The sequence below is a fragment of the Nothobranchius furzeri genome, chromosome 3 (genome assembly GCF_043380555.1).
Source record: "Nothobranchius furzeri strain GRZ-AD chromosome 3, NfurGRZ-RIMD1, whole genome shotgun sequence".
Taxonomy (NCBI): Eukaryota; Metazoa; Chordata; class Actinopteri; order Cyprinodontiformes; family Nothobranchiidae; genus Nothobranchius; species Nothobranchius furzeri.
In genome coordinates, this window is record NC_091743.1 from 51,664,844 (window position 1) to 51,686,489 (window position 21,646).

A 21,646-nucleotide genomic window follows, 5' to 3' on the forward strand; every position below is an offset into this window, starting at 1 on the left:
AAACAAGATCATAAGCAATCAATAAAAATTATCCAAGAGATATTTGTCAGCCAAAGAAAGGAAGATATGTTTTCACAGGTGACTTTTAGGCACACTGGTCCTGCAGCACCCTGAGCTCCAACAATCACAATCTTCTTTACTAAGTTTGCAGAAGCAGACCACGAGGGATCATTGTGAGATTTCGTTGTTTTGAATATCATTAGCTAATTGTGCTGCAACTGGTTCAAGCTACACAAGAGAATAGGCAGCAGTATTCTGACCTATCAACCAATAGCAGGGGGGTAACCCTTGACTTGCTGGATCAGACGGGATGTCAATCAAACGTTTGAAGCTAATATAGTGCTGTTAACAATGTCAACGTTAGTGAGAAAGAAGAAAATTTTTAATATTTTCAGAAGTAAAACGTTTTGGACTTTGGACACAAGAGTTGTTTTGGACTAATTATTTTATTAGAGTACTTTTTTGGACCCTTTTGAATGTAAAAAAGACTGATTTGTTCAAGATGACTATTCTGCCATTGATATGAGGTTTCAAACAGTGAGTTAGACATCATTTAGAATTTTGGGGTGGTTTGACGAAAGCGTTGATTTGTGCTTGTACCCTTGATTGCCATTTATCACCAGAATCACAAAATTCCTTGCTTTCTAATGATATGTAAAATACGTAGTGCTGGGCAATAAATTGAAAATGTATCATTATCAAAATTTCTGACTCTTATCAAGATTATTTTTCTCATGTCAATAAATTTGATAATGAAAAAATGAAAAGATGTGTGTAGGTTGGCAACGTTCATGTCCCTCTAAGAAGCTGCACCACCTTGAGTCACTTAAAAATAAGGCTCAATGTAATACATGTGACAGCCCCATCTAGTGGACAACTTTTGTTTCTGCACATACGTGTAGTTATCGTCCATTTTTCATTATCGAGGTGACATCCTCAATACATCGTGATATTGATTTTAGGCCAAATCGCCCAGTCCTATGTATACATACATAGTTTTGCAAAAAAATAAAAATAAAAAACCCAATTTTAACTGACTGAGTGTATTTTCCTTGACGATAGGAGGCAGTACATACCTAAATCATTGCAAGAAAGCTGTATTATTGTGAGGGATGTCCCATTCTCAAGTTTCTCATCGAAAGTAATTCGATATCAGCCCAAAAACACTGTATCGGATTATATCGGACTGCATCAAAAATCTCCGATATAAGCAGTAAGTTAAGGTTCACGTTTTTGCAACCAATGGTTAAAAAGAATTGTCATTTTTTCATACTTAATGTTACTGGATCTTGTTCTCCGATTGCGTAATATCAAGCCTTTCATACTTTCCACTAGTGATGCACAGATATGACATTTTTTGGGCCGATACCGATCTCCGATATTGAGATCACTATTATGGTCGATAACCGATATACTGCCATTAATGCTTCTAAAATCAGCAGATTTGGAATAGAATGAAAATTATTAAAGCTGAATTTACATTATTATGGAAACACAACACACACATTTACGGTTCTGAGATGATTTCATCCACTTTCACATGACTAAAATACACATCACCCCCCTCACCCTCTGAAACAGGCAAGCAAATGGAGATGGGATGGAAAAATTATCGGTTGTTAATATCGGCCCAGTTTTATTTATCGAACTGATACCGATATGTTAAAATATAACTAACATCGGCTGATACCGATATTGCTGCCGATTTATTGTCCATCCCTACTTTTCAGACTACGAACGAACTAGGTAAAAGTATGTATGATTGTTGCTGATATTGTATCGGATTGATATTGGTATCGATAAATAATAAAGGCTGCAATATCTGTATCATATCGGAAGTGAAAAAGTTGCATTGGGACATCCCTAATTTTTGTATTCAAGTAAGACCTTACCAACAGATGGCCATTAGGGTCAAAAATACCTGGGAGTGAAGACTCCAGCAAACTGACAAGCACATACGACCCTCTTTCATCACTGGCAATGAGCGAAGAGGTAAATGTGTAAAACAACAACGTTTATGAATGGCAAAACTTTAACAGTTAAAATTCAGTAAATGCGTTTTGTCCTCACAGGCTCCCGTAGAAGGAAACATGGCATTGTCCTGAGACTCAAGCCTAATTTGTATTTCTCCATCAGCTCCGCGAGGAAGAGATGCACAAGCACCAACAGAGATGTTTTGCTCTTTGACTTCACCGTCAGCTGGGGATTGTTGCAAAACAATTCCCCGCCAGGACAACAGAGGGCGTAGCGCTATTCTGAGGTATCCTGCCACCATTGCGGTCACGTATCCGGTCCACGAAAGTGCATCTACTATGGTGTTTACACTGTTTTAATGTATTTCAGTGACTTTTGAACACAAACAAATATCTCTCCCATCCACCTCTTCATGCGATCGGCACCTGTAAACCTATGTTTCTCGTCATTTCTGTCCGTGAATAAAATGCTTGCTGTATATCTTTGTACTCACAAGTGAAAAAAGGTTCATATTTTCAGACTTTTTCCGTGATGCACTCTTCAATCTGTTCCGTCTGTCGCTAAATATTTTCTTAATTTTTTTAGGGGGCAACGGTGGTGCTGTCGATGAATTTACAAGAAGCAGCATCCTGACCAATCACAAGCTTGCAGTTTCTGTCACTTTCGAAGTATAGTTAAATATTTGGGCATGTCTCTGCCACCCTCTGCGTGCCAGTCGGAGAGCCCTTGCACCAACACATAATGAAATTGCATCTCTCCGTAATGACGCAGATGGAGACGTAAAAATTAGGCATTTTGATGGATATTTCAAAAGATTAAAGGTTAAAAACTAAAAATTGTCTCTTTAAAGTGGAAACTTCTAATCTCCCATCCGTGAGACAAATTCATATGCAGAAAAAAGATATCCACCACCACGTGTGGTCGATAAATCTGTTTAATCGCTCGACTGTAGGCTAAATAGCTTCAAAAGTGGCTCTGTCTCGTCCTGAACGTCAACTGTCAAACACACCTTGCATTTTCACACAGTCTTGTCGGGATTTCACAAAATGTAGCACAGCCCTGAATGAAATGTAAATCATAAAAACTTTGAAAGTTATTTAAACCTCGCTGTGATTTCAGAAAGTCAACCTCTAATCTGATCCGATTTAAAATGAGAAGATATTTTTCACATTTTGATCATGCTGCCATACCAGTTTGGTTGAGAAATTACATCTAATAATCTCTAAATGACTTTGTTAAGATGACTTTTAAATCTCAGTCCTTCTTAAAAACATTATGTAAAAGCACCTGATTAAAGTAAAAGACTGTGTAGAACCGTTTTACTGCATAGTCACAGCTAGACTGTATGTGCCAGAGCTGCAGCAGAGCACAGCTATCGTTATTATCTGGTTACACAACATAAATGTTTTCATTCATGGACCAAGTGAAGAGTCAGACAGCCGGACAGAAGTTTCAAATTACTCTAATGCAACCAGTTATGCATAAAATCCTCTGTTTTACAGCTAAAAGAAACCCGATCCTATGCACGCTCATCAAGCCCACACAGATAAAAGCATGTGCAACAAAGTGAGGTCCGCTAACCTCAAGGATCTTGCATAACTCCCAGCAAAGAGTTAGTGGAAAAGATTTTTTTAAACGGTAGGTAGAAATCTCTACTCATCTGCTAGTTATTTTTAATACACTTCTTATCGTTTAATAAACTACACCTGGGTTCCTGTGCAGCAGTAAACCATGCCAATCAAAATTAGGAGACAGAAATAATCAGAAGCTTTGTTTACTTGACTGGCTAGCTCTACATTTTCTATTTCTGGTGTCTGTCTTTCTAAGCTGCCATCATAGTGTTTCATAACCCAACATCAACACCGCTGCTACAGCTAACAGCGATGTCACAAGGGAGAATTCTCAGAAGCACATCGAGAATAAACGTGGAGAGGTCGTGATGAACATGTACACAGATTCGAAAATAAAAAGTTGTTTGCTCATGCAGGTGTACTCGGAACTTCCCAGCACGCTTGCAGAGACATTTGACCCTTATTGTTCTCGCCGCAGAACAGCAAGTCTGATGATGGAGGTCGGAGGTCATGCTCTAAAAGACAGTATGCTGATGGGATGTTAGGTGACTGCACATAATCATGTGTCAGCCTGCAGGATTTATGACAATTTCCACTGAGAATTAATTCACAACTAAGCATTCAATCATAAAACTGGTTTTTTGAAAGGTTAATAACGTTAGATCTGACTGACTTCAATATTAAAGTCCATCTTTTAAGCGGTTTTAAAAGCATAAACATGTCTCTATTTGGTGAAAAAATAAAGTTGATCACACTTTTCAGTGTTTGAATAACTCTCAGATGTTCTAATTTGTCTTTAGCCGTGCAAAAAGGCAGCTTCAACAAAATTCTAGCCAATTATCTGTCACGTGACGTTGTGATGTAAGAGGGGCAAGACAGCGGAGACAATCACTATCACCACAGCGTTAACATAAAGCTCACAAAAGTATATTTATTTATGTGGAGGTTGTTCTAACTTTCGTCTGCCTGGACATGAGTTCATCGATTTCTGTTTTGAGGGTGGATGCACCAATTCTGGTTTGATTCTTGTTCAGCTTTAACCTGCCAACGATTATTTCCATTCCTCCCAAAGATTCTAACTTACAGAAAGCTTTTTAAATTTTTTTCCAATTACCTAGAAAGTTATTTTCCTGAAAGAAAAAACGTTCACATGGAAGCGCTGTTATTGCTGGAATGAATTAACGATTAGCAGCGGGGAGGTCACGGAGCAGGGAAAATGGCACATTTCCTTCTGCTGCATGGCGATGGTTCTCCGATAAGCTGAAAGAACAACCTTCCTGAATTTTCTGTTTCAGAACGACTTGTCACCAATTACCATACCATGCCAGCTTATTTATAAGGACTTTTGCTTTACACCCAACTGTGATACAGGGCCATAATCACCAAGCGATGTTTTGGGTGCATCTCTCTTAAAAAACGACATTACAAGAATGACGTCTTCATTCCTGGAAAGCAACAAAGATGACAAGGTGTTCATTCTGCACACACACACACACACACACACACACACACACACACACACTCCAATTGAACATATGTAAACTGACCCCACAAAGGAGTGTAAATGGCTAACAGCGCTTTCGTTATTTCTGTGTTGGCACCATGCAGCTCCATCAAGCAAAGTGCTTGAATAAGCAGCAGAGCATTACAGACTGTACAGTTTACAGGCACAGCTTATACATAGCAGCATACCCCAGGCCTGAGGTGTTGTTACTGATACTGGTCTGCTGGTTGCAGCTCATAAATGGCAAGAAGGGCAGATCCTTCCAGGCTGGCAGACCACATTAAAAAGTGGAAACATCATGGTGCATTGAGTATTACGTTGTTCAGTCAAAATTTACACACAACAAAACCCTGTTGACTTTTGTTATATACTAAAACAGTCTTTAAAGTGATAAAAACATGAACATTTTTATTTTCATTATTATTATTATTTGTGCGGGGATGGAGGCAAAATGCACTTATTTCGCTACAAATATTCAAACTGAACACATTACCAAATTATAATGGGCTAAAGTACATGGATGAGATCCCAGAAGCCCTCAAATGTGCTGATTAGTGATGAAAAACTTTAAAGAATAAAGAAAATGTACAATTGTTAAATTGCGTTTTTAAACCACAGCATGCTGCATGACAGCGACAAACGCGCACTCTGGCGCTGCTCCCCGAGGTGGAGGTGCTTCAGCGCGCAGCGGTGTTGCTGCTGAAATATAACTTACCCGCTGTGAAGGTCAGACACGACGAGTCAGGCTGAGGGGAAAGTGCGTGTCCGCTTCCCTGAGCCCAACCAGAACCGCCAACAGCTATCAAACAGGAACTTAAAAAATAAAAAGAGCGAAATCGTGGCAAAAATGCCAAAATAAGGCGAGGGACTTGAAAGTTTCACCGCATTTCCCTCACACGGACAGCTGGCGCGTGGAGACTCGCGCGCTTCGTTAGCTAGTTTGTTTTCGTTTTGACGGTCTCTAGACGTTGTCACAACTCACAGCGTCACTCAGAGCGGTCACCTGCGCCACCAGCGGAAAGTCCGTAAAAAGATTGTGGGAATTGTAGTTTTATCGTCTTCCTCGAGGACCCGTGGTATTTAAGACCAATGATGATGCCTGATGCTGCTGCTTGTTTTGAGTTGCTTGATGGGTTGAATGATTTGATTTTTATCTGAGCAATGCAGGGAAAAAAAAACATACTGGTCATTTTTTACTTTATTCATTCCCACTTTCAAAGCAGAAGGAAGAAAACAGCCACAACAGCTGTGTTCCTCCTCATGATGGCCACTAACCTGCTCACATTTTGGTTTGTGGATCCTCTTCTTCAAACAGTTAGTGAACATCAGCCAATTGATCTTGGTCAATCTCGCACTTGGAGGATGCACCTGTGACTGGGAAGTTAATTTTTTTTTTTTTTTTTTTTTTTTGCCTTAGTCCTAAGGGCCCTTGTAGATAACACTACCAGATGTTTAGGAAAGATGGACATAAAGTTATGATGCTTTTTCGGAACTTTAATGCAACAGTTGTCATCACTGATTTTAAAGGGCACATACAAATTATACATAACTCCTCATTTGCATCATTTTGTGTTGCCATGTTGGTCTCTACTGCCTCTAACACTTCAAACATGAAAAAACTAATTTATCCATCTTTTGTTTTAGGAATTATTTGTCTAAAACAAACCATTCTATAAAGTCCCCATTTGTGATGTCACAATTGCAGAAATTATTGTAGAACCACCTCACATGCAAGAGAAAGCTGCTGCTGGAGGAGGAGCAATGCTCAACTCCAAGCTCACCCCTCTATTGAGTCCCTCCCAGATAAATGAGCCTCTCAGCTTATAGCAGCCCGAGTAGGGAATGGGTACTCGTGGACAGCTTCGGTTGGTTTTCTTAAATTTACAGAGCCCTGAAATGGCTCATTCTGGAAGGTACTGAAAATGTAAAAAAAAAATAATAATTTGTGTTGAAATAGCTTCATGTGAGGAGGATTTTGTCCAAAGAACTTCATAAATGTATCCCTCTTGGCTGTTGGACTGCAATATAAGCACTGATGAGAATATTAAACTTTTGTTTAACTTGTCAAAAATTTCTAGTCTTCAACATTAAATGTAGTAAAAGAAAAAACACAGATCACCTTATGCAAGATGATGCATGAATTTCGGCTTGTGCATGTAATACCTGTAGTGTCCATAGGGAGGAGCTAAAATACAGCAACAATCAACTTTGTTTTGATTGAAATCACCTTTATTGCAACTGAAAAAAATACTTGTACCAGTTTTTCAATGTGCATGTATTTTTACTGTGGTAGATCAGGTGACTTGAGAAATTGTTTGAGTTGATCAAATTCAACAACTTTTTATCACCACCTAAAAGTAATCGCTGTTCCTATTTATTAACAAGAACACTTTAAACAAAATGTGTATTCTGCTAATCTGAAGACTTTGACATTATCTGTGTAACTCAGTTAAAACTGTCTGAAGAATTAACAAGCCAGCATGAAAGGCAACCCTGTAACCCATCATCACTCATGTCACAGAATACATCAGACTTCAGAGAAAGAGATTAGCTATGCATATGTAAAATAACTCAATATCAAGAAATAATCAGTTATCACATGCTTAAAAACTGCCCAAATCTGCAGAAGACGCAGGAAGTAAAACATCTTTGGCCTCGTCTGCACAGAGAAGCATTGTTATTCGCGTCACCAGAAGAGGTTTAAATTATACATACACCCCAATTTTTTCAACCCTATTTAGATTTTGCTTGTCACATTAAAAACCAAGATCAAATTACTGTAGTAAATTTTATATAAGAGCATAAAAAAATACTACTCACTGAGCCTGAAAAAGTCTTCTGGATAAAGCATTCCTTTAGTTTCAACAGGAAAATGGGCTGTTTGTTTAAAATATTAATGGACAGAGCCTCATTAACCCAAAACACAAATTTTTCTGCCATATGTCTGATGTATGACGTCAAATTTTTATTTGGCCATAATCTGTTTTAAACAAAGTACAATCAGGTATTTGTGCAAAGTTTGTGTCACTGAATGTGATCTTTGTCCTGTTTAATGAGTTTGACGAGACGAAGTCCTTGTCCATGGTCTGCTGCCTTAGACACTCGGGAGACATCTTTACACAAAAGGCAAAGAGGGGTACTGGGGATGCCACCAGTCCATTAGCTTCACACTGTGTACAGGATCCAACACAACTTGCGTTCCACCTTGATCCCCTCTTCTCTTCCCTCGCTGAAGGGGCGAGTCCTGGAACACCAGGCGTACACGGTGGTGACGCATGTCTGTGCTCACGTTGATTGTGAACTTGAAATAAAAGACCAATAAAGATTTAGAGGAGGGCAACTGGGTGTTTTTTCTGCGATAAACTACTTACCAGGGTTAGTGTCATGCCCATGACTACAGGGGTGAAGATGTAGTTGAGAGTAGTGACCTGAAGCACGTAGCAGTCAGAGTCTGGATTCATGTGAACATCCTCATACTGTTTGGGTAAGCGCAGCAACTTGGAACAACCATTTTTGCTGTGCCCCTGCTGCAGCAGAGATCCACACATTTCATCAAACATCAACACGCCTGGTTTGTGTAGAGCAAAGCTACAACATGAAAAACAAGGTAAGAAGTTACCTCCTTTATGAATTTGAAGTTGAACTCCCACATCGTTTCTGGGCAAGTGCCGGACAGCTTTTTGACCCAGAAGAGTAAACACTGTAACACGACACGGACATGTTTAAATAGTTTCCTACTTTTAAAAAAGCAGCTAGAAAATAGTTTTAATAACACAAATCTGAGTTTGACTTTACAAAATATATTTAACTTAATTAATGGAAAAATAAATAAAACATTTTTAACGTTCAGATTTTTTAAAGACCAAGTTCACTTGTTTTATTAACACATTAGCAGTGGTCGCTAGTATAAAGCTAGTTTTCCAGGAGCACTACTCAGTAACTCTGACTGGTGCAGCTCAGCCCGACCACGTTTTCCAAGGGCACAATTTGGTATTTTCCCTCTACTTTTTCCCAATTTTTAGTCCCTGCTTTGTGGAAGTTCCTGGCGAGGCTGAGTCGGGCCGGAATCGCGACTGTGGCCGCTGACTGGCTAGGAGGCGGAGTCACTGGTTGCTTCGGAGTTTTCTGCCTGCTGCTTCACTGCCTGCAGCCATTTCCTGTTTCTGGGTCTGATAAAAAGCCATAAAACTGAGCAGAATGTCGTACACCATTCTTATGCTTAGCTGTGTATCTGTGTAGCAGGTTACTTTACACTATTTACTGATCACCTTATGCTATTTTTGTGGGGTGTGAAGATCACACCCCACACCAGTGCCGCGTGCTTTATCTCCACAAATGACACAAGCCTGAAAGAGTTCTGCTGTGTGGTGGAGTTGCTAATGCTAACAGTTAGCTACTACTAGCCGAGACATTCTCTGCCACTTCCTGGACGCTAAACCAAGAACAGCATTGCCTGTTGTGAGTCAAGATGAGTGAGAATGCTAAGTGACAGCGTGACATAGATCTGTGTGGCTTTTCTCATCCGAGTTTCCCTGTCTAGGCAGCTCAATTAGGGGTAGATTTCTTTAACGTTCAGCCTGCATGTTAAACTCAGGAGTGATCAATCATATTTTCAAAAAAGTTAAAAATGATTTCTCAGTGAACTTGGTGTTTAAGCAAAACTGAAAAAAGTCAGACATTGCTTTTAACACCAAATATCTCAAAGATGATTTTGGAAACAAAAACAAATCCCAAATTTTTGACAATTGTTAAATTAACCCTTAAGAATGCAAACCCTTTTTAAATAAAACACAGATTGAAATAAATACATCAAAATAAACAAAAATTAAATAAATTAAGAAGTCAAACAATCCATATTATACAGTATATATATATACATACACACATACATACATACCCATTTATTTTGATAGAATGTCACTTGGAGTTGTTAAACTTGAATATATAACTTAAGAAGCAATTTGCAGATGTTTGAAAAAGGCTGTGACACCAGTGCCACAACCCTTAAGGGTTAAAATATGTGACAATTACAAATTTGTTCCAATTTCAAATGACTGAACGCAAGAGAGGTTTGCTCTACATTAGTGTAAACAACGTTGTCATACCTTGGAGTTAAGCAAAGTGGTGGGTGTGGATTCTGGCAGTGCAGGAATCTTTGATACTCTGGAGCTGAATGGCTCATACAAATGGAAGAGCGAGCGGATCACACAGGCCCGAAGACAGCGCATCCTATCAATGCAGTCAGGCTGGAGGCGAAAAGGCAGTTCAACATCAATCTTGTAGTGCCTTAAAAAAAAAGATGGCAGGCGAGAGGTTAAAAAAGATTAAATAACATTTTCTGTGTTTAAATGTTTCAGTTAACAAGTTTGTAATTTTCCTTCGTTCCTAAACAAAAATCTATTCACTCAAGAGCAGCAGTCATTCATCACTGACTTTGTTTACATGCATGTGATTATTCTGATGTTAACCTGATTATGTACTCACTGAATAAGTCTTTTAAACAGTTATTGATACTGATATTGATTTACTCAATGAATAGTCTTTGCGTAAACAGTTAAAAATGAAAACTTCTCAGCACCAAAGAAAACAGCCAAATGAAAATATTTTATTCTGGTACAGGGTTTTTCCTGGCTCAAATTGAGGCAGAGGCGGTACCATACCATCCTAACCATGCGCCAGCACATGCATACTCTGTGCATTCAACTGTGTCACTTTTTAAAGGCTAAATATTATAAAAGGCTCATTAATATGTATTAGATTGGTGTTTAGTTCCCTTTTTCCCTTCAGATATTTATAGTTACAACTATTTTTAAATATTTACATTTCAGTAACACTTTAGGTTTGTATTAATAACACTCATCTTAGTCAAAATGACACAAATATATCCAGTAAAATATAATGCATTTCATTAACATGCATTTGTATTGGAAATGGTAATAATGGAAATGGTAATAGCATTAAATTTCTGCTGCTAACAATGTAATGGTGTCATGTCTATTATGTACGGGTTGGCAATAATCCAGCTCAGATTATGTTCAAAGATAGAAGCATTTGTGAATTATATACTACAACGGCTTGCCGTGCGGCGGTTCTCATCCGTAGCACTGCAGGATGCAGAATAAACAGGATGGTGGGGACCTTTCATCCGCTTGTAGAGTTTAGTCTTTCTTAGTTTTACAATCATCATATATTTTTCTGTGCACCACTTGATCGTGAGATTGCTACCCGTTAGCTTTAGCATTAGCCAATCTGCACGTAGCTGCACTTTTGATCCTAAGCTTTGGACCGGTTCTGCCTTTGCTTGTTCCTTTATTTTCCTCCACTGCATCCAGATGACCACACTGTGCACCAGTAAAAAGCATTTTTCTTACACATAACTTACTTTTGTTCAATAAAGTTCTGGGGAAACAGTAACTCAAAGATGTTGCACCAGTGCTACATTTAAAAGCACATGTGGGGTGGGGGGTTCCGTTTAGCCTTGGCCCCCATAATGCCTTTAAACGGCCCTGGGTGTGAGAGTTTCGAAGGTGATCTGAATTGTATCAGATGCATAAATATTACATGGGTTTCCCCCAGCTCTTTATAAGCCTGGTGGGCCGCCAGGCTTTGCTTGCCCACCCGCCAGGCTAAGTGTCATGCACCGCACCCCTCCCCAACCCTACCGTGTCCGCTGACACGAGCGGAGCAGCAAAACTAGAGCTCTCCATCAGCTGATACTGGTGAGAAACAGCAGCAGAACATGTGCAACCACCCCACCCCCACCCAGTGGCAGATTTAGCTATTTGGGGGCCCAAGGCGAACACAGACATGGGGCCCCCTTACACTAAATTGTCATCAATCTTATCTTTGCCTGGATTCACTCCTCTTCCAGCTCTTGGAGAGTACAGACGCTTTTTTCTCCTCTCCCTCCTCATCCCAAGGCTCTGTGCACCGCGCTTTCTGTATTTTTTCTGGAAACTGGAAATTATTAAAAATGGATCTGGTCAGTTGGTCTCAACGCGATTGACAAAATTTTTTCAACGGTGAGAACGGGAGAAGGGGCTCCCGGATGCCCCTCTGGGACAGAGCCAGCTGGGCATATCATGGACTCCTGGAAACAGTGGAACCTGATCTGCCTCTCTATGGATATTCGTGGTGTTGGTGTCGGGATTCCTGCTGTTTGGCCTGAGCGGTTTCCTGGCTTACCGGAAAATTAACAAGCTTTCGAGGAATATTGGCTCAATCCCGGAGCTCAGGGATGGAATCGTGCTGTGGATGCATAAACTCATATAATTGTCGAGATGAGTCGTAAGCTTGAAACTTTGGCTGAGATTCAGACTCTGGCACAAAAGGTGGATTCGATCAAGGAGTGAGTGGACAGATCAGCACGGATTGGGATGGATTAATTACGCCATTAATGGATATAGAGGGGTTGAAGACTAACAGAACACTAAGGAGAGAGGAAATTATCTCTGTCTGTCCCCAAAACAATTTTTATCTGAATCTGGTGTGCTTGGAGCCTGTGAGGCTGAAGTGATAACTCCCCCCTCAGAAAAAATGTGGAATGTTGCCGTCGCTATGGAAACTTTCTCCCTATACCAGCCTGGGTGGGACTGTGACCGGTGAAGGCTGTGGAACCGTATCTAGGAGTTAATGTGCCCTCTAACCCATTATCTCCCTCCCCTGTCCAGACGGAGGTGATGAGCGCTGCCCCATGTGGCTGCACGCACTGAAGTGCGGAGAGTCCCAACCCTATCTCCCCACCTAATGGACACTTATGTTGCGTAATGTCTGAAGTCTGTGTGCATTTCTGTCTGAGGTGTTATTTGCAGAGCAAAGCTACCCTCTCTGTTGAGGGTAACTCTGAAGTGCCTTTTTTTCCCTCCCCCTGACTCTATCCTCATATAAACCCTCTTGATCTATTAAGGTAGCGCGATTCAGGTTGCGAAAGACCACAGTCACCAATTCTTGTCATGTGTTTATGCCTATGTATGTATGTCTGATCTCAGAATTGTGTGTGCTGAAACTTCAATTTCCCTCTGGGATTAATAAAGTATTTTTGAATTGAATTGGTGAAACTTTCCCCTCTTCTGACACAAGTTATTTTCTCTTTTTATTAGGCCTCCTCTTTTTCCCCTTTCTTTCCCTCCCTTTCAGTGCCTTCAATATTTCTTCATCATGTCAGTGCTCCTGTGTCTTTGCCTTTCTTTTTCTTCTATTTTCCATTTTGGTCTATGTTTCCCTCCCTTTAAACATTTTCCATCGTCTTTCCTTTCTGCTTCCTTTTGATGTTTACGTTGAAAAACGACGTCACTTTCAGAAGTGAAGATAAAAGCTTTTTTGAAGCAAGCTGCTTCTTTCTCTTATTGGAGCCACAAGGATAATTCTATTCATGCTTAATGTTTTGACTACCACTTCGAGTTTGTTACGAACGCTCCCGCCTCTCTTCTTCTGCTGCTGCTTTTTCTTCTTCTTATTTGTGTTCTTATGGCACTTGGCAAACAACAATTTGGTGCATTACTGGCACCAACTGGATTGGAGTGGAATAACTACCAATCACTTCCTGTTTGTGCATCGGCATTTTAAAGGAAAAGTCCATTGTGGCATTGACAGGGGTGCTGGCGGTCAGGGCGAGGGGGCCCCTCAACATAAGGAGGCCGCAGGCGGCCATCGACCTATAGCTAATGGGAAAACTGCCACTGCCCCCACCCCCGCTCTCACAGAGGAGCGCTGCGGGATGGAGGGCGCAACCCCCCACCCACCTGCTCTCACGGAGGAGCGCTGCGGGACGGGTTAAAATAACATCCATATAGCTGGGGGTAGAGTGAAATCAGGCTGGGGCGGCACTAAATTAGCTGGAGGCGGCCACCACTTAAATTTGAATGCAGGAAAACCCTGTGGTAAAATCAAAAGTGGGTGTCCGTGAAGCAATAAAGAATACCTAAAATAAGTCACCTTCTGTAGAGTCTAGTCCAAAAAGCTGCAGTACAAGTGACCGTCCACGAATTCCTGCAGATCAAAGAAAATCTACAAACATCCTCCGGCCTAATATAGGAGGAGAGCACGAGCCAAATATCCACTGGATAATCCTCCCCATCACTGCTCCAGCTGCACTCTACAAGACAAAAAGTCAAACAAAACAAAACCAAAGTCAAGATTATTGTTGCTGATTTAAACCGATGAGTAATCAATACAATAACAAAAATCACCAATAAGAAAAGGATTAAAAGTGCACCTTTTCTTCTCTTATTTTTCTTTTTGCGGGCCACTTTCATTTCACTTTCCTCTTCCTTCTCTGGGTCCATATCGTCACTGCTGCCTAAAGCGTCTGCTTTGACTCCTACTGCAGACGAGATAACTTCCTCCACAGCACCCTGAGAAGCCTCCAGGCCGCAGAGTAACTTTACTAAAATAGAAGAGCTGTTTTCATGAGCATCAATAATTAAATATTTCACATGAAACTGTGACCGTACAAGCAGGACTTGCCTTCTTTTTCAATTGCATTTGCAACAGCCTTTTTCACCCTACCAGACTTCACAATGGCTGGGTCGGCATCAGCATAATCAGCAACAGTGACTGGAAAAATGGTAATAAAATTCAGACCAGAGCAAAAACTTAATATAGAATACAATAGATGGCGAGGTAGTTTCTAATGATCATTTGTTCTCTAAGTAATCGTTACAGCACTGCAATGCACCTAAATATCTTTAAACGCTCAATTCAGTTGAATAAACTAAGAAAAATGCATCAAGAAAAATGCATCATCTTCCGTGTTCTTAGCTGAGAAGACTTAGCTGCTAAAACCTAGCCTGCTAGCTAGCTTATCAGCTCACCTGATTCAGAGCAAACGTCTCCGGCCTTGAATTTCAGCCGTTTTCTGTTCCCTTTCTTGGGCATTTCGACACCAGTGATATGTGAACGCTTAACGGGGCTGTGAGTCCTGCCATGGCGTTATGGCAAGCCGGGATAAAGAGAAATACAGAAAAATAACACGGAAATTGAAAAATGTTCCACCAGGGTCTTCAGCCATCATGGAATGACGTAGCTTTATGCAGATATCGCGAGAGGTAAACTCTCGTAGTTTCTTCTTCGGGAACTATCATTTGTTTTGTCGCACTAACGCCACCCTGTGGGTTTATCTGGGAGTTTATCCTCATTAAAATTAAAATTTACACACACATACACACAGTAGCTGGTAGGTTGCAAAAAACTCTGCGCTGATAACAGAAGTTATTGCAAAAATAGACATTTAGGCCACTGGAGGTAATTTCAACATTCCAAAATTGATCAGACACAGTTGGCTCTATAGCATTAAATCCAATTTAGGGTTCACCAAAAATTATTAAAAGTTGAATGTTTGTAACGATAAATTACCCACACTTGTATAGCGCCTTTCAGTCAGAGGACTCCAAAGAGCTTTACACTATTGTGTATCATTCATTCATTCATTCATTCACACCCTGGTGGTGATGAGCTTCAACGTAGCCAGCTGCCCTGGGGCACACTGACAGAGCTGAGGCTTCTGAGCACAAGTGCTGCCCTCATATCACCACCAGCAGGCCAGGTGTGTTAAGTGTGTTGCTCAAGGACACAACAGCAGAATTCTCTGTCTGGATCCAGGATCAAAGCCACTCAACTTCCTGAGCTACTGCTGCCTCTAACCTTGATCACTAATAGCAATTGTGCTTTTATTTATGTTTGAGTATTTTGCAGACACTTTTACCCAAAGCAACAAACAGTTTTCAAGATACCTACGCAAGGAACTGCCCCAAAGTGCATGCTTGTAATCTTCAGGAGAAAATTCACATATTTGAATGAGGAAATTTAGAAATCCATGCAACAAGACTACAGCTGGCATTTGAATCTGCAACTTTATTGCTGCATGGCAACAGTGCTACCAACTGTGCCTTCATGCAACCAACAAAGAGGACAAAAACAGTGATTTTGCAAACATCTTTAACAACTTGTTTGCAGCTTGCAGACGTCACCTGACCCAGAAAGTGGATCACCTTCACTTTTCAGTGCTGGTGAATGACGCTCACTCAAGAAAGAGTTAAAAAATTAAACCGGCGCGCTTGTGTGTGTGTGTGTGTGTGTGTGTGTGTGTGTGTGTGTGTGTGTGTGTGTGTGTGTGTGTGTGTGTGTGTGTGTGTGTGTGTGTGTGTGTGTGTGTGTGTGTGTGTGTGTGTGTGTGTGTGTGTGTGTGTGTGTGTGTGTGTTCAAAACAGCCAATTTGGAGTTAAGAGTCTGTAAAATGCAGCTAAATGTGGCTCAGACAACAAAATGTTTACATTAAAGGCATTCATTGATGTTATTAATACATTAATAATCACATCATATCACAGCAAAACTGACTCATGAAAGGAAATTATAGAAGAAAGACAGAGGAAGGAAATGATATAATCATACTGTTGCATTAACAAAAGATTTTGCTCTGCATAAAGAACAGCATGTGAAACTAAGAAACCCCATCTCTCTGAGGTAAAGTCCAAATTCATCACACAAAATAGCAGAAATCACAGATATGTACACAGTTGACTGATTCTTATACAGCTGCAGGGCAAGAGTGTTTTTGGAATTTTGCTTCATGTCTCAGAGAAAGAATCAGCTGCTCTGGAGCCACACGTGTGTCTTTGACTCTTCTGTATGCTTGTCACTTTGGAGTAAAAAGACTCGATCCTGAGTGACATTTAAACTTCAGATAGATTATTTTAGTAATTGTCATGAAAACCTTTTGCAATAGGTATGGGGTTTTAACAGCAGGGGGAACAACAAGTGGAACAATTTTGAGCTGCTTGCATAAACTCTTCATAAAAACAAAAGTACTTTGCCTCTCACATTAGCTCAAATAACTTGAATATTCACTCCAACGTTCTTAAAATATAGTTTTACATACAAACCAATAGCTTGTTAGCTTGCTTTCTGATATCTGTTTACACCATGTTCAGACGGCAGTGCAACCAAAATCCACCAGAAACACCACCGGCACTTGAAGTAAATTGCTGCAAAAACAAAAGGCATAATGAAAAATATTATGTATTTAAACACGCAAGGCCAGGCAGCTTTATTTCTAAAATATTTCATACACAGAGTAAATTCAGTGTGATTTCAGGGTGCAAGACAAAGTTAAAACATAAGCCAGTAGATTTTAGAACCAAATTCTGAAATGTGTATTTAAAATTGGATTAAAAAAAACTAATAAAAAAGGCAAAGTTAAAAGACTGCCTGCAGCATAGGGTCAGCAAGGTCCTCTTGTTGAATAAATTAGGAAGAAAGACAAGATAAGCAATATGAGTAACCAAAAGTAAAGTGTGAAGTTTTCTTTGGCCCAAATGTTGCACTTTGTTTTATTCATTATCAGTCATATTTTTGTTTGATTAATTATTGGAACAACTGGATTAACCACACATATGTCCTGTATAAAACCTCTACAGTTTCTTCGTTTTTTGTAAAATAAGGACATGACTTGTTTTCGGTTTAAAGGATCATCCTCAAATATTCTAATTACATTTAGTCAGAGAGGTCAGGTGGTAAAACAATTATCTTTAATGCTGCAGATTTCCTATGAATTTAGTTCTTCTGAAATCCTGCAACAGGCACTGTGCTTCCTGTGTATCATTTCCGGTTTGGTCAAGCTGATGCTGCTGACTGTGTCCAATGAGCAGCCAGCTCAGGACTAATATGGAGATAATTAGTCATATTTCAGTCTTAAATGTAAATTCTGTCACTAGATTTTATTGCATTATTATTATTATTATTATTATTATTATTATTATTACTATTATTATTATTACTATTATTATTATTATTATTATTATTATTATTATTATTATTATTATTATTATTATTATTGATTTTTTAAATGTATTTTCACTAGAAATGTATATTTCAGTAATCCAGGCTGTAGATGCTTAAGCAGCTTTTTTATTTACAGAACATTTACAGTGACAACCGTATGTCAGTGAAGAGGGGGTTCATGCGGGAAGGACGTGTGTGTGTGTTGTGTGTGTGTGTGTGTGTGTGTGTGTGTGTGTGTGTGTGTGTGTGTGTGTGTGTGTGTGTGTGTGTGTGTGTGTGTGTGTGTGTGTGTGTAAAGCGCAGAAGGCGGATGCAGACAAGATTCTCTCCTCTTCATCATCGGGAATAAGAACGCCTCTCGGATATTTTCCTCGGATTCTGATTTTCCCACATGCTCTGACATCCATCGCGCACGCGGGAACCACCCCTTCACATCTTTGAGCTGTCAATCATTTTCACGCTGGGAATTGTACATGTGAGTGCATGGCGCACCGGGCAGGGCGGATCTGCTCACTGGGGAGAAAAACGCCGGCCAATATGGATAAAAGGTCACCACTTGACTCCCTCTGATCAGGTATGGACGCTCACGCATCGGATGCATGGTATTGTAAAATGGGAATAAGGTGCGCATCCACTGGTTCTGGCGATGTGGCGTCGATCCGAGACGCATAATTAGGCCCTCTGATAATTTACTGTAACAGGTTTATTTATCCGGTTACTAACCGCCGCGTGCCCCTTTTCTCCACCCTGATAGCGACAGCGTCCTGATAGCGTTGGACGGACCGGGGAGCGGGGAAGATGATGTGCGAGGTGATGCCGACCATCAGCGAGGGAGACTCGGCTGGTCCGCCGAGAGGAACCGGCGGCGGAGTCCCGAACGGCTCGGAGCAGGAGGCCAACTTCGAGCAGCTGATGGTCAACATGCTGGACGAGAGAGACAAGCTTCTGGAGTCCCTCAGGGAGACGCAGGAGACACTCATCCAGTCCCAAACGAAGCTGCAGGGGGCGCTGCACGAGAGGGACATGCTCCAGCGGCAGATTAACGCCGCGCTTCCTCAGGTAAAGACTCTTCCTCCTTCTGACGTGCGGGTGATGACGGCATCTTCGGGGAAAATGCGTCTTTATCACCTGGTTATTTAACAAATGAAGATGACTTTTTATTTGATAATCTGCTGTCTTTACCTGGCACATGAGGTGGGGACAGGTGCTCTTCCTATAATACAATTTAAATAGATTAAATATGTTGAGCAGCAAGCTCATAACTAGAAATAAATGTGAAGATAGTGATGTTTGTCTGAGAAGATGAGTAGTTAGAAGGTGGGCTGAAGTGGGAGGAGATTATTCTGCTGAGGCCTGATGTTAACCTCCAGAGACAAGCATGAAGCCCACCTCAGTGGGAAATGACCTGGCGTGTGCATCTGTAGAAAGCTGCTCCTATATCTGGTTATGCTTCACTTTGTTAGGATCTGTCGACGTATTTGTTTGGGCGAAGAGAGCTGAGCTAGGGCTGCTGCAGCCACAGAGCATGACGAAAATGAATCCTCGGCACATTAAACTGTTAGCCTCTGACCCTTTGGTCTACATGCATGGCATGATGTCACAGGATGTGTGTGTGTGTGTGTGTGTGTGTGTGTGTGTGTGTGTGTGTGTGTGTGTGTTAAACAAACACAGCATGCAGAGATAAAAGCATGCTGACGATGACGCACTGCTGGCTGCAGCCTCTTGTGAAGGAAACATGGCTGCTTGTTAGTGCACATGGCCCTGGGTTGCTTGCTTCCACACATCTCTGTGCGTGCATGCGTATATATGCATTAGCGTACGCACATGTGTGTGGTGCTCTTGATCAGAGCTGCCATGCATGTCTTCTAATCCTTCATTGTGCAGACTATTTTTTCTGCTGCAGTGATACAAGCATTAGTTTTTTAGAGTGAAGGATGCTATGACTGGTGTGTGGTGCACACATGCTTTTCCTCTCAAAACCCCTCCGTGCACTCATGCATTCTCGCATGTCTAACACACCAGAGCAGAGAGAGGACACCATTGCAAACAGGAGAAGGGGCAATGCAAATGGAAAAATAAGCAAAATCTCACTTGGAACTGATTTGCTCGGCTTGAGGAACGGGGGTCGCGTCTGTTCTGGATGCATTGCAAAGTGCAGGGTGCAGCTAGCAATAATGTGTGGGAGGTGTGGAAAGGATAACATACTGTAGCTGATGTCTCAAGTTTGGGTGTGATGAATATATTAGAGCATTGCTGTAGCCGTTGGAGAGGCTTCTGACCCTGCTACTCTAAATGTGTCAGTGGTAATTAGGCTGCTGTTGCTCCGCCCGGGCGTTTCTTGTGAATTTATCTCCTCAGGTCAATAAAATATCACAGGTTTCGGTTGACTTACAGCTTTATGCTGCTGCTGTGACCCGTTAGCCAGCACACACAATGCTGTGTTTTCCAGTTTCCAGTTTTATTTTGGTTTAGCTTTGTTGCCACACTTAAGTGTGGGGTAATCAGTTCATTAATGATTTACCAAGGGGGACTATTAGACAGCTTCCCTTAATAAACAAATGAATCATCTTTTGAAAGCTGTATTTACTCGTTTCCAATACTGAATTTTTAGTTTGCTGATCTACATCGAAGTGCAACAAATATATTTTTTACAACACTCATTTTGGAACGGAGGTCAATGCTTTCATTTCTGCCCTGCTATAAGAGCATCAAACATGCCATTTCCACCGTACCAGTGTACGTGTGTGTGTGTGTGTGTGTGTGTGTGTGTGTGTGTGTGTGTGTGTGTGTGTGTGTGTGTGTGTGTGTGTGTGTTTGTGTGCTTTGTCCTCTGCTCCTGACTCAGTACTAGTTTGACCCAGAACTGTCAGATCCATGTGTCTCCTTCAAAGATGTGAACTCTAGCTTACAAACACATAAACAAACAGGAAGAAAGACTCTGAATGTTGCCTCCTATAGAAAACTATGCATAAACCTCCGTCTATCATAACCAATGTTATCACGAAAATCTGACATTTTTACTCACACACACACACACACACACACACACACACGCACACGCACACGCACACGCACACGCACACACACACACACACACACACACACACACACACACACACACACACACACAGATATGAAGGAATATGTTCGTTAGCTGCAGAGAGTTTCAGATTAACATGTCAGTCCAGTTAAAGCCTATAATGCAACCTTAAGAGACCGACAAATTAGTTTTGAAACACACACACACACGCACACACACACACACGCACACACACACACACACACACACACACACACACACACACACACACACACACACACACACACACACATACACATCTGCATCAAGCACATTGTCCCATTTTGGCGTGAAGAAAGCTGTTCTGACGCTGTCAAAGGAACTGTGTTGTAAAGCAGTGTTGTGTGTGTGTGTGTGTGTGTGTGTGTGTGCAACAAACAGAGCAGATTTTGGGTGAACAGCATGTTTCCTCAAAGCAGGTCACTCCACTTCTTCATCACAGTTTTTACAGTGCAGGTTTGTGAGTCTGGTCTCAATGTCATGCATCATCACTTTCAAATGTGCAATTTTTGTAATTATTTTAATAAGTTATAATTTACAAAATACATACAGAACATTACTGCTCCGTATGTACAATTTAAACACATCTTTAGCTCAAAGTAATCCAACTTTTTGAAGGAAGAGTCACGTGTATTAAAGTGGGACATGAGTTCGATGATCATGTGTGTGTGTGTGGACACCTGTTCCAGTCAGACGCAACACTGGCTATTTTTGCCAGTGTACAAATGCACACACACACAC

General features: G+C 40.9%; 3 protein-coding genes across 5 annotated transcripts in view; 1 reads left to right on the top strand and 2 right to left on the bottom strand.

Annotated features, from left to right (window-relative positions):
• tfeb (transcription factor EB) overlaps window positions 1-5,928 on the bottom strand; it is a 49,537-nt gene extending 43,609 nt beyond the window's left edge. The window contains exon 1 of the mRNA XM_070549309.1: window positions 5,765-5,928. The gene's annotated coding sequence lies outside the window, so the exon portion shown is untranslated. The remainder of the gene's footprint in view (window positions 1-5,764) is intronic.
• Window positions 5,929-7,992: 2,064 nt separating this feature from the next.
• tmem183a (transmembrane protein 183A) lies at window positions 7,993-15,069 on the bottom strand. Of its 2 annotated transcripts, none has more exons than XM_054750357.2 (8): window positions 14,862-15,069; window positions 14,515-14,604; window positions 14,264-14,434; window positions 13,984-14,143; window positions 10,155-10,335; window positions 8,669-8,749; window positions 8,421-8,573; window positions 7,993-8,350 (listed from the first exon to the last, which is right to left on the bottom strand). In XM_054750357.2, exons 1-8 carry the CDS (start codon window positions 14,923-14,925, stop codon window positions 8,165-8,167), a joined length of 1,086 nt encoding a protein of 361 aa, XP_054606332.2. In that variant the 5' UTR covers window positions 14,926-15,069; the 3' UTR covers window positions 7,993-8,164. The 2 variants fall into 2 exon arrangements, with proteins under 2 accessions (XP_054606332.2, XP_015815048.3); XM_015959562.3 differs by having other exon boundaries at window positions 8,421-8,576.
• Window positions 15,070-18,221: 3,152 nt separating this feature from the next.
• ppfia4 (PTPRF interacting protein alpha 4) overlaps window positions 18,222-21,646 on the top strand; it is a 66,645-nt gene continuing 63,220 nt past the window's right edge. For both annotated transcript variants that reach the window (XM_015959559.3, XM_015959560.3), the window contains exons 1-2: window positions 18,222-18,400; window positions 18,581-18,885. In XM_015959559.3, coding sequence (XP_015815045.1) covers window positions 18,625-18,885 — 261 coding nt within the window. In that variant the 5' untranslated portion in view covers window positions 18,222-18,400; window positions 18,581-18,624. The remainder of the gene's footprint in view (window positions 18,401-18,580; window positions 18,886-21,646) is intronic.

Coding starts and splice junctions, on each gene's coding strand:
- tmem183a (XM_015959562.3), bottom strand. CDS start 14,925: ATGCCCAAGAAAGGGAACAGAAAACGGCTGAAATTCAAGGCCGGAGAC. Junction 14,605..14,861: donor AGACGTTTGCTCTGAATCAG/GTGAGCTGATAA, acceptor CCATTTTTCCAG/TCACTGTTGCTGATTATGCT. Junction 14,144..14,263: donor GAAAAATAAGAGAAGAAAAG/GTGCACTTTTAA, acceptor TTTGTCTTGTAG/AGTGCAGCTGGAGCAGTGAT.